Here is a 12,688-nt window from a genome sequence, read left to right as displayed (position 1 = left end):
ACTGGTGTGTGCACCCTAGTGGCTAGGTTCAATGACAATTTTTGTTCTTCATAAAAATGAAATGGTTGAAAATTCTACTGTGCATAATAATTTGGAACATGCATTTTGAGTGCATTTGAGTGCTTTATTAAAAAAATATACTGATATAATTGGCAGTTTGTTCAAAAATCTTTCAATTGTACTCTAATAGTTGATGACTGGAAAATTTAAATGACTGCAATTCATATAGGTAATTTGGGAAAAATATTACTTGCATAATAATTTGGAACACAGTGTACTTATGTCAACTATTGAGAGAAGAACCACTGATATGGGCCTGTGAGCAGAAAAGGAAATATGCATACTGTAGAGGGGGTTTTGGCAATGCTGTGTGGTAAATACTCCTCCACCAATAGCAGAAGGGTTTGAGTATTTTCGTGGTTTTGTGACAATGATTTGGGTGGAAAGCAGTGGCTCAGTGAGCCCTCATGACTGTGGTCCCTTTAGCAAGCTATAGATAAGCTTGGTGGAGACACATGCTATTCAATGGCATGTGTGCTATATATAAGGATGTTTAATTTGTCTAATTTAATGTTTACATATTTAACCTGCATGTTGTATTGTGATAACTACTTTGCTTCTACAAAGACAATTCCATTATGAATGGACGTGAATGGATGTTCCAATGCCGCCAGCAGACGTGCAGATGACGCCATCGGACGGCCTAGAAATAGAACTATAAATATGACTTCTACTAGCTAGGCCGCCCAATGGAGGATGGGGTCCCTTTAGAGCAGGGGTACTCAAAAAGAAATCATGATGGGCCACATCTTACGGGGGGGGGGGGGGGGGGGGGGGTCGCGGTGCAATCATTAAAAATCATTAAAAAAAACACTTTTCAAAACAGCTCGCGGGCCAAATGCGGCCCACGGGTCGCTATTTGAGTATGGGGGCTTTAGAGTCTTGATCCTCCCAGTTTTCTTCCTAATCCGCCTAGGGAGTTTTTCCTTGCCATTGTCGCCCCTGACTCATTGGGGATCTGAACCTACACATCTACACATCTTACACAGTCTGAGGGCACAGTGCGATGATCCTGACCTGTTGGATTGCCGTTTAGTTAGAACCAGCAGTGCTAGTCTTGTGCTCTGTTACCGTTCTTCTTGTAGAACTGGACCTGGGCTTGGTACTCCTCTTTGCTCTCCAGGGCTTTTTCCATGTTCTGGGCCACTTGTTCACTTGTCCCGGGTCCATACAGGAAACGGCAGCTACAGTTCTTCTGCATCACCTCGGTCCGCACAAAGCCTGTGAGCTCACAGAATCCATCTGAACAGTAGACTATGGGGTAACCACGGTGACCCTGGGCATTACCCAGCAGGAAGTTGCTGTCTAAGAAGAGTAAAAAGAGAGAGAGAGAGGAAGAAGTGATGAGTCATTCAAGTATCTCACAGTGAGCTCCGGGTGTTTGATAATAAACAGAACTGTAGGTTTTCATAATGATTTATGTGCCATGTATGTGCAGATTTGTAGCTGATGTAGAACTGGCATCTAGGACTGGCCTGGACCCAGCAATCCTTAAAGAATATATTATATATAATTTTATGTAATATATATAAAATATTACATGATACTTCCACTGCCTACACAAAATAGCTTCATTTACTCAATGGTGGAAAACATTCTTCTTTTCAGTGAGCCATTTTAACTAGAAATTAATAATGAAAAAAATCAATTTGGGGACATGAAACAACCCTTTAAATCCTTCAGTGTTTTACTGGAACAGGTGCTACATTTGACTATTATATGAACACTAGGAAACGTAAATGTCCAGCATGAAAGTACACGATACGCTGGATGGGTTGTGTTCTGCAGTATACGCTTCGCTGCTATTTAAAAATCTGTTAAAGAGAGATTATATTTCAGGACTGTGAACAGTGCTTTTAATGATGAAAGACTGCTGATAAGTTATCTTCCTATAGAGCTAAGTGAGTTTATACACCTGTAGAACCTGACCAGTCAAATTCTAGGAGACATAATTACTTATTTTTCCCAGATGTTTTAATGATCAGAGCAGATTCAATGATTTCAGTGTGACTTTTGTGAAAGGAAATAAAATATAATAAAAACACATAATTAAAATTATGTAATTATAAAAACATGTAATGAGGTTGCCACAGCAACAATGTACAGGTTATTAAAGATCATCATTGACATAGTAGTTGTCATGTGGCCAATAGCCCACCTCTCGATATGATGCAGTAAACAAAAAGGTACTGAACCATATGAAGTTGCACTTAAAAGCTTAAAAGCTTTACTGAAGAAGGCTTTTATTATACTGTCTAAGAACAACACCAAGGCTAAAAGATAGAGACTAGAGACATGGCTCACTTGAACCTAAGCAGTGCTGATTGTACAGTCTAACTGCAGCAGGGGTGAAGGATCTCCGGTAACGCTCTGTAACACACCTTGGGTGACGCAGTCGGTCACAGAAGGTGCTGCCCAGAGCTGATAAAGTCTCAAACATGGGGTGGGATTCATTGACTATAAGAGTTGCCAGTTTTTTTAGCATTCTCCTTTCTCCCACCACCTGTACCGTGTCCAAGGGTTCTCCCAGAACAGAACTGGCCTTTCTAAAAACACATCACATTGTCTTCAGATGTCACACAACACCAGTCACACAACTAGAATTCCTGATTACTGTTTTGTACACACATTGACTCTATGTAGGTTTTCCATTTAACTTTCCTGCCATTATAGATATCTTAGAATTGTGGCCCATTCATGTTGGTGTGGATTTGTGTTGTCATGGAAACTAATCCCTAATAATGGTACAACTGCATGTCGCACAGCTCTGTGTCATGGATGCTAAACACTTGTCACACCTGTTTCCCAGCGCTAGATACCATGGGTAACTATGGTTACTGTGGGGAGTAACTCTCTAGGCATTCCTGCTTTTCTCGTGAGAATTATAACTCACTGTGTATATCCGAACATTAGATTTCTTAACATAATTAGATTATTTAATGTAATCTAATGTAGATTATTTACTGTCATATACAATAAACCAAAATGAGGATTTTAATGTAAAAGCATTCTATATCCTAGACACAAACCAGTTGATCAAGGCTTATAGTCTACTGAGAGCTCTAGTTTGTTTGAGTTATTCGTTTACTGTACTGACAGAAAATAGTGTACACAAAGAGAAAAGATGGAGAAAGGGAGAAAGAAAGAAAGAGGAGATATGAGAAAAAGAAGAGACTGAACAGCTTTCTTTCTTTAGTTAAGAGATTAAATGCTCCTGTGGATTAAGCGACAAGCACAGACTGTAAAGAATATCCGCGCCAGAATCACACATCTGTGGCCATGCAGCGGTCCGTGTGTGGGTGGATGTTACATCCAAGAATAAATGACCACTCTTTGAAATCTTAAAACATGTAGCAGTTAGCAGCTGTAGCAGCTGTGTTATGTAGCTGTTATGCAGCTGTGTTATGCAGCTGTGTTATTGCAGCTGTGTTATTGCAGCTGTGTTGGCCTTTTGATGACAGTCTCTTTTGACAGTTCTGTTGTTGCTTCATGTTGTCAAGCTTCTGTATCAGACTGAGATATTAAATACCAGGACATTTTCAGTCATGCTGACATACAGCAGAACATTTCCAGAACATTCTGACCCCGTGTTTATTTTCTTTGCTGGAGTGTGTTAGATCGTAAGCAATATCAAAAATAGTCCAGCGTAGTTCCTTAAACTCATGCTTATACTGCTGCACCTATAACTTTTCCAATGAATCTTAATCAACATTGGAATCTTGCTCCACCTCAGCTCCACCTATAGCTCCACCCATAGCTCCAGCTCCACCCCCAGCTCTACACATAGCTCCACCCCCAACCCCACCTCTAGCTTCACCCATAGCTCCAGCTCCACCCCCAGCTCTACACATAGCTCCACCCCCAACCCCACCTCTAGCTTCACCCATAGCTCCAGCTCCACCCCCAGCTCTACACATAGCTCCACCCCAACCCCACCTCTAGCTCCACCCATAGCTCCAGCTCCACCCCCAGCTCTACACACAGCTCCAACCTCAGCTCCAACCAAGGCTTGCTTCATAACTCATCTCATCAGGTGATATGAAGAGGACCCATATCTGCTCCACTCAGACTCCCCCTGGTGTCCCCCAAGACTCTTGGTCCTATCCTGTTCTCTATGTATACCCTCATTCTCTTAGTGAGGTCAAATCCCCACATGCTTTCTCATCCCAATGCTATGCTGATGATATAAAACATTTTTTTCCTTTCCTCCATCCAACACTCAGGTTTTGTGCTTGTATCTCTGTATGCCTTGAAGACATCTTAATAAATCTCATTCCAACAGAAAACCCACACAACCTTGGGGCACTTTAGGGTAACCAACTATAACTCTCCTCCTCATTGCTAACTCAGCTTCCACAGCATTTGGAAAATCTATCCATCCATGTGTCCATGCATTCATCCATCTCTCCACCAACCCACCCACTTCTTTCCACAGAAGCCACTCAGCTATTCATTCAGCCCCTTCAAGTTTGGACTCACAGGCTTTCCAGTCAGAATTCTTCTGACATCAGACATCCGACGCCTGCATCTCACTGCTCAGCCTTCAGCAACACTCTCCCATGTCTTTCCCCGGCTGGGTTCCCTCCACCGACTCCCTTTTCCCTGGTGCTCATCTACAAAGCCACAACTCCCTTGTACCTAAAGCATGAATCAAACTCCTTCTGCAAGACACAGTTTCCGAGCCCCTAAATGGCTTGACTTGAATCACCATCCCTCAAGAGACACTGAACACAAAAGACTCTTCTCTGTCCTGTTACCCAGGTAGTAGAATGAACTTACCCTTGCTATGTGTACAGCTGAGACACTCACTGTCTTCAAAGGAAGACTGAAGTGTCACCTCTTCACTGAGTCAATAAACACTGAAATATGCACTTAAAACATTGTTAATTGACTTCCACTGTAGCCAGTAGTGGATGGTGCTCTGGCTACTTCCACTGTAGCCAGTGGATGGTGCTCTGTTTCGGGTATTGTCCTCTCTCCCCTCCCTGTGTCTGCATGTCCAGTGGTGTGTGGTGGTCTGTCTTGGGTGGTGTCCTCTCTCCTCTCCCTGTGTCTGCATGTCCAGTGGTGTGTGGTGGTCTGTCCTGGGTGGTGTCCTCTCTCCCCTCCCTGTGTCTGCATGTCCAGTGGTGTGTGGTGGTCTGTCCTGGGTGGTGTCCTCTCTCCCCTCCCTGTGTCTGCATGTCCAGTGGTGTGTGGTGGTCTGTCCTGGGTGTCGTCCTCTCTCCCCTCCCTGTGTCTGCATGTCTAGTGGTGTGTGGTGGTCTGTCCTGGGTGTCGTCCTCTCTCCCCTCCCTGTGTCTGCATGTCTAGTGGTGTGTGGTGGTCTGTCCTGGGTGTCGTCCTCTCTCCCCTCCCTGCACCTCCAGTCAGTGCAAACAATGGTTTGGCAATAGCAGAACAGCGCAGAATAAAATGCTTGTAGTAAAATACAGAGCCTAAAAAGGATTTTATCTTGTGAACAGATGGTGTATAACCATCACTTTCCATCAGGTTGTGCACCGTCAGTTTCGTGATTACTTCCATTTGTTGTAAAATCCAGAGGTGAGATCCATGGTACTGTGCAGAGAGTTGCCCCCAAGAGCTGAAAGCCAATCTGATTGATGCGGCAGTGGATGAGCATGCTTTAAAGTGCGTGTATTAATCCACTGAAAATCTGTACATGTCTGTAAATCCCCATCTTTTTTCCAAACCATGACCAGAGGAGAAACATAATCACTCACCGTCTTCCTGACAATGCCTTTCTGCTCCATCTCCAGCAAACAATCAGAAACTAAGGCAGGTTTTGCCAGAGGAACTCTCTGTTATGATAAATGGAAAAGCCAGTAGGGTGGATCCATCCGATTAGTGAAACCTCTAGCCTCACCACAGACCAATGGATGCTTAGAAAAAATGTCTTGGAACTCATGAAACAAATCCATCAATTCTGTCTTACAAGACTCCCTGAGCTCGTTGGAATCAACATCAATATCCCCTAGACTCACATCTACCAGGCATTTCGGGAGTTCTGAATGCACAGGAGAACTGCTGAGTGAGGTGTCCAATTTGGATGTGTTTTTAAGGGATTGGAGATCCTGGAATATTTCAAAATCCTCAGCTGCCAAACATGGTGACACATCTGCTAGATTAAAGTTGTGTTGAAATGTTATTGATTTTGATGTTGGGTTCACAAAGGTCACAGTGATCCACCTATTTTCCCACATTGGGGTAATAAGAATATTACGTGGCATGACCCTGGAACTAATGGGTTCCACAATGAATGGGGACAGTGGGGACAGCATTATGTGGAGTCTCCCCCAAATTAAATGTTCACATCTAGGTATGAGAGTGACTGCTTAGTTAAGCTTGACAGTGCCAATCCTATCAGGCATATCAGCACCCCTCCACCGCTCCGCACCCACAAACATAGACAGGAAATATTCAACGTCCGCACTACATCCATTTGAAGCAGTGTCCCAGTAGTTATTGCTACTGTTCAACGCATGAAGCAAATATTTGATATTTGAACCCAAGATGAGGTCATCATGTTGGCCTGGCACCACAAGGGTTGGAACAATACAAGTGGTGTCATACAGCTGCAGTTCTAGATCATACAAACCCTCTAGTTGGGCTTGTACACCACCAGAACCAACCAACACGATGTCACTTGCTGAATGCATCTCTCTAGGCAGTCCATCACATTCACCGTGCTTCTGCTCCGCAGTTTTGCTAATAGAACAAGCCATCAATCCCAAATCCAGCATTCCTCTAAGCTGAACGAACCCATTGGCCAAGACTGGACAATAAGGGCGTACTCACACTAGGCACGGTTTGCTCGTTCCGTGCTGGGGCCCGGTTACCCCCCCTCCCCACTCCCCCTCTGGCCTGCACTCACACTGCCTTCATCAACCGCGCCAGAGCACGCTTACGTCATCACAACGCCACTTTATTTGGAAAAAAAGTGCGCTCGCACAACACTATGGAGTTCACGATTCTCTTTTTATTGTATTTTTGGAGTCGTTTTGGGAGTGCAGAAACACGGTGCAAGCACAGATTTATCGATAATTTAACACAACGATTGTCTGCTAATCGCTTTGCCGCCATGACTGTTTAACGTGAGCGTCGCATCACTGACGTCATGTTTGAGTTCCAGCAAAATGAACCAATCACACGAGGCACCAAGCGGGCCCGGCACGGATAGCGCTCACACTAGAAGCGAACCGTGCCCGAGTCCACATGAATCGTGCCCTGGCCCACCTCTTCAAGCGGGCCCGAGCACGGTTAACTGATCCAGGCCCGGGCACGGTTGGAGCGCTCACACTAGCCAAACGAACCGTGCTTTGGCAGGGAACCGTGCCCGGGCCCGGATCACAAACCCTAGTGTGAGTACGACCTAAAACAGCTCACTGAAAGCATGGAGTTTTTGACTGGCCTGTAAATATTAACTGTTTTTTTTTAAAGGGCTTATTTGTCAATAAAAAGTTACAAAATGTATGGAATGCTTGTAATTGTATAAACATTTGATAAACGATTCTAAATAAACTGAGGAAGCAAACTTTACGAAAACCAAAATTTGTGCCATTCTCAAAACTTTTGACCATGACTGTACAATACACACTCTACTCTGCACTTTACACATATAACAATTTTCACTACACCGTAAACTCTACTATAGTAAACTCTACTACAGTAAACTCTACTCTCCATGCACTACACTCTACACTACAAAATCTCCATTCCACCCTACACTCTAAACCATACTTTATACACTATACTACACTGCCTACGGTAGGAGAGAGAGGATGTGAGGTCACAGTCGTTCATCCCAGCTTCTGCCATATTGTCCAAAGTGCAGCCAGAATGGATTTGTTATTCTCCCACCCTGTCTCTCAACAGTGGATTTGTCTTATTGAAATGTGTTACAGCACTGCAGAACTTCTTTTACTAACTGCATTTACCATGCGCATGAACCAAAAGATAAACAGCATTCTTAGAATTATATGTGAATTATATGTTTAATTAGGTATCCTGTCTTTAATTGGGTATCCTGTCTTTAATTAGGTATCCTGACTTTAATTGGGTTTCATGTTGTGAGGACAGATACAGAAAGCTCATGCAGACAAATGGTTCATTAAAAAAACAATCCAAAGGACAAAACCAGAAGCGTCTTGAGGTGCTGCCATGTTCAAACAGGGACAGACAGGAAACAATAAAGAAATCCAACAGAACCAGAAGTAGGACAGTACAACAATCCACAGGGCAACAGAGACTGACAACAGCTGGGTCAGAACATGATGCAAGTACATTCCCAGCTAGCAGACGAGTAACGAGGGAGAAAGCTTAGAACTCAAAACAGCTTTGGAGCTCAAGATGAGGAGGACTATGTGCAGGTGTGCAGACAGTGGCTAAAAGACGGGTGAGACCAATGAGTGGAATGTGTGATGGGCTGTAGCAGGGGACAGGACATCTGCAGGACAGTTTTGACAGGTTCGTCATTAAAGTTGGGACTGCCAAGGTCATAGAGACGTGCTGAAAAAGCTCAGGGTGGTGATCATTATGTGTGCTGTGATAATGCAGATAGAACTTCCTTATCTTCCCATTATGAAGTCTTCTGCTTTTGTCCTTTACTCTTAGGAAAACATCCATGAAAGTGACAGTGAACAATGAACTGCAAAACAAAGTGATGATTTCAAAGGAATAACACTAGCAGCAACACATGCACATACACTCACTCTCGCACACAAACACTGATGCACACCACACATACATGCATTCTGACACACACACACACACACACTCTCATGCACACAAACACTGATACACTCACAAACGTGTGGCCCAGGCACAAACAAACCAGCAATACCACAGTATCTTTTCTCATCTCACTAGAGGCTCAGAGAGACACTTCATTATTGTGGAAGTGTGTTAAGGTGTGTCAGCAGAGCCAGATTAGAGGACGCTGCTCTGAAAGGGCCTGAAGAGCTGACATACTGACACATCTCGCCCACTGCAAATGCAACTGAAGGGCATATCTACAGCACCAAAACCTTGAAGGGCATATCTGTAGCACTAGCGCCTGAAGGGCATACCCACAGCACCAGTACCTGAAGGACATATCTATAGCCCCAGCACCTGAAGAGCATATCTACAGCACCAGTATCGGAAGGGCATATTGACATCACCATCACCTGAAGGGCATACAGTCCCTGACATAAGTTCTGTCGCTTATCCATGTTGTGGAAACAAAAGCTTATAACCTGACTTTAAATTCATTGATTGGTTTTAGAAATGACTCATATGAAAGCTGAAACCCTCCCAAATGAGATTTAATTTATGAAAATAAATTTGCTTTACTGCAGAAATATTGATCATTTAATGAACACAGAAAGATCAGATTTTGGCAAGACAAAAGTTTTGTCGCCCACAGAAAGTAAGGTGAAAATCAAACAAATAATTCACTTCATATACAAATATATGCTTCATAACACTAGTGAATGACGTTGTGGTGCTATTAGAGCCATATTTAATATTTTGTGTGATTTCCACGAGCTTAAAAGACCGCATCCATACGGTTCGACAATGATTCATACAACTTATTGATGAAGTCATCAGGAATAGCAAAGAATGCAGTCAAAATTCTTTGGTTTTGTCTTCCAAGCTTCCTCTTGTAGTAGGTCTCCTGCAGTATTTGCGGTGGCTGTGGTGTAATTCAACTGAAGATTCATATGAGAAATCCACCTTCTGCCACTTTTCCAGCATCCATCCATTTAGCAGGCTGTGGGCCTTTTGTTTAGTGCTGGCTTCTGGGCACTGATTCGACCATGGAGGCCATTTCGAGACAGAATCCTACAAACTGTTCTAGTTGACACAGGGACTTGAGGTGACCAGGCCTGGTTGAGCTCTGCTGCAGTGGAAGAGGGACTGGCTTTGGATTTTCTAACCAACAAACGTTCCTCCCAAGCAGTTGTCTTGTGGAGTCTGCCGGACCTGGGCTTGTCAAAAACATCTCCAGTCTCTTCACATCTTTTTTTAATTCTTTGTTCTTGACGCTGAGACACATTAAAGGTGCCAGCCACCTCTGCAGTGGATTTGGTCTTCAGCGTTTTGATTATCAAGGCTTTGTTCACAGGATGGATTTTTGGCATGTTGTCAGAGGTCAAGTTGCAGTCCAAGTGAAGATCTGGGGTGCTGGAGTTCTTTTTATACACACCCACTAATTAATCAATCAATTAGTGAGCACAGGTGAGGCTGTAAACTAGGATTGGGTGCGTTATATGATAAGGCGACAAAACTTTGATGTCTTGCCAAAATCTTACCTTTCTGTGTTCATTAAATGATCAATATTTCTGCAGTAAAGCAAATTTATTTTCGTAAATTAAATCTCATTTGGGAGGGTTTCAGCTTTCATATGAGTCATTTCTAAAACCAATCGATGAATTTAAAGTCAGGTTATAAGCATTTGTTTCCACAACATGGATAAGCGACAGAACTTGTGTCAGGGACTGTAGCTACAGCACTAGTGACTAAAGGGCAAATCTAAAGCACCAGCACCTGAAGGGCATATTTACATTACCAGTACCTGAAGAGCATATCTACAGCACCACTAACTGAAGGGCATGCACAACACCAGAGAACGAAGGGCATACCTTTAGCTCCAGTGCCTAAGGAGTGCAGTCCTGGGAACAGCTAAGATACTACCTCAAGCTCCCAGACCTCTGGTATCCTCTGGATATCACCCTGTGCAGACTTCTACTTCTGGCTGGATAATTCTGTTTTGGGACTAAACTGGCTGAAATATCCCTGAATCTGCTATGGTAGGCAGATTGCTCTGTCTCTTCTAATCACTCCTCTGCCATCTTGAGGTACGTGTTAAACATGTTAAATGTGTTAAAGTTGTTGTCATTAAAGCTCCAGGCTACGCTTACACTTATACCAGCTCTGGCACCTCCACCCTGGTCTCCCGGGCAACCAGGGTGAGATATTTTGGGCCAGCAGCACCCGAAGGCTGTTAGGAAAGATGTTACACTGCCTCTGTGTGTGTGTGTGTGTATGTGTGTGTTTGTGCACACATGTATGTGTGAGTGTGTGTGTGTGTGTGTGTGTTTGTGTGTGTGTGTGTGTGTGTCACAGAAGCAGATGCCAGCACAGTTTCTTTCTTTCTTTATCTTTTTTCAGTCTTACTTTTAAAGGCAAAACTGAGTAATGTAGGAAAATGGTTTGTCGAGAGACAGGATAACGGATCTAGACCTTACTTATTCCAACCTACTCTGAATTATGCACCATAGGATTGGATTCTGCTTACATAATCTACCATTTACACTTTAACATATTAATTTGTATATATATATATATATATATATATATATATATATATATATATATATATATATATATATATATATATATATATATAATTACTGTAATATGTGTACATTTACACAGGCATGCAGACTGTTTTTACAAACATTTGTGAAAGATTGGTTCACCCTCAGGAGCTCAGTGAATTCCAGCGTGGAATTGTGATAGGATGCCACCTGTGCAACAAATCCAGTTGTGAAATTTTCTTGCTACTAAATATTCCACAGTCAGCTGTCAGCTGTAAGAAAATAATTATAATAATTATAATAAGAAAATAAAAGTTTTTGGGAATGACAGCAACTCAGCCTCGAAGTGGTAGGCCATGTAAACTGAGCGGGGTCAGCGGATGCTGAAGTGCATAGTGCGAAGAGGTTGCCAACTTTCTGCAATCACTACAGACATCCAAACTTTATGTGGCCTTCAGATTAGCTCAAGAACAGTGCGCAGAGAGCTTCATGAAATGTGTTTCCATGGTCGAGCAGCTGCATCCAAGCCATACATCACCAAGAGCAATGAAAAGTGTCGGATGCAGTGGTGTAAAGCACGCCACCACTGGACTCTAAAGCAGTGGAGACGCATTCTCTGGAGTGATGAATCGCGCTTCTCCATCTGGCAATCTGATGTACGAGTCTGGGTTTGGCAGTTGCCAGGAGAACTGATTACCTATTAAAATGTACCTGTAATTTAATCCAAAAGATTACTATATTAATGTAATATGACTACTTCATCCCATTAACCAACAAAGAGTTTTGGAATCACAGGTCCATGAGAATCTGAGTCAGCACCCATAGTCCCGCGTGTTTCTCAACTCTGCAGACATGTAAACATTCATGTAAATATGCCCCATCCCCATAAGGAACACAGAGGAGGAGTTTATCAGTCAAAGAAAATGGATTATATATATATATATATATATATATATATATATATATATATATATATATATATATATATATATATATCTCTTAGAGTCACTTACTGGAGCACACACTAGACCACACTAGCCAATTATACAGTGTCGCATCAGCTGCTGGTACAGGGGATTTAATTAACGAGGGAAAACTGTCAGCATAGTCATCTGAGTGTGGTGTTGTGTAACAGCAGATTTTTGTGGGGTGTTGAGGAGGCTGACGACTGTGACTAAGGAGATTGGGAGTCTTAACTGTTGCCAAAGCATCTGATGTTAGACATTATGTTGCATTAGACACTGTGAAACATATTACGCTCTTTGTCTTTGCTGTGCTCATCACACAAATACATCTGTCCCCTGACAACCACACACACACACACA

At 42.9% G+C, this 12,688-nt stretch overlaps 1 protein-coding gene across 2 annotated transcripts in view; it reads right to left on the bottom strand.

Moving 5' to 3' along the window:
- Window positions 1–12,688, bottom strand: part of kcnh4b (potassium voltage-gated channel, subfamily H (eag-related), member 4b) — a 48,288-nt gene that overhangs the window by 33,147 nt on the left and 2,453 nt on the right. The window contains exon 2 of one of the 2 annotated variants that reach the window (XM_077000861.1): window positions 1,132–1,365. In XM_077000861.1, the coding sequence (XP_076856976.1) occupies window positions 1,132–1,365 (234 nt within the window). Of the gene's footprint in view, window positions 1–1,131; window positions 1,366–12,688 lie in introns of those variants that run through there. The other variant, XM_077000862.1, reaches the window with a different exon arrangement.

This window comes from Brachyhypopomus gauderio, chromosome 3 (assembly GCF_052324685.1).
Source record: "Brachyhypopomus gauderio isolate BG-103 chromosome 3, BGAUD_0.2, whole genome shotgun sequence".
NCBI lineage: Eukaryota > Metazoa > Chordata > Actinopteri > Gymnotiformes > Hypopomidae > Brachyhypopomus > Brachyhypopomus gauderio.
Note: the sequence above shows the minus strand (reverse complement) of the source record. Positions and strands in the feature narration are given on the sequence as shown.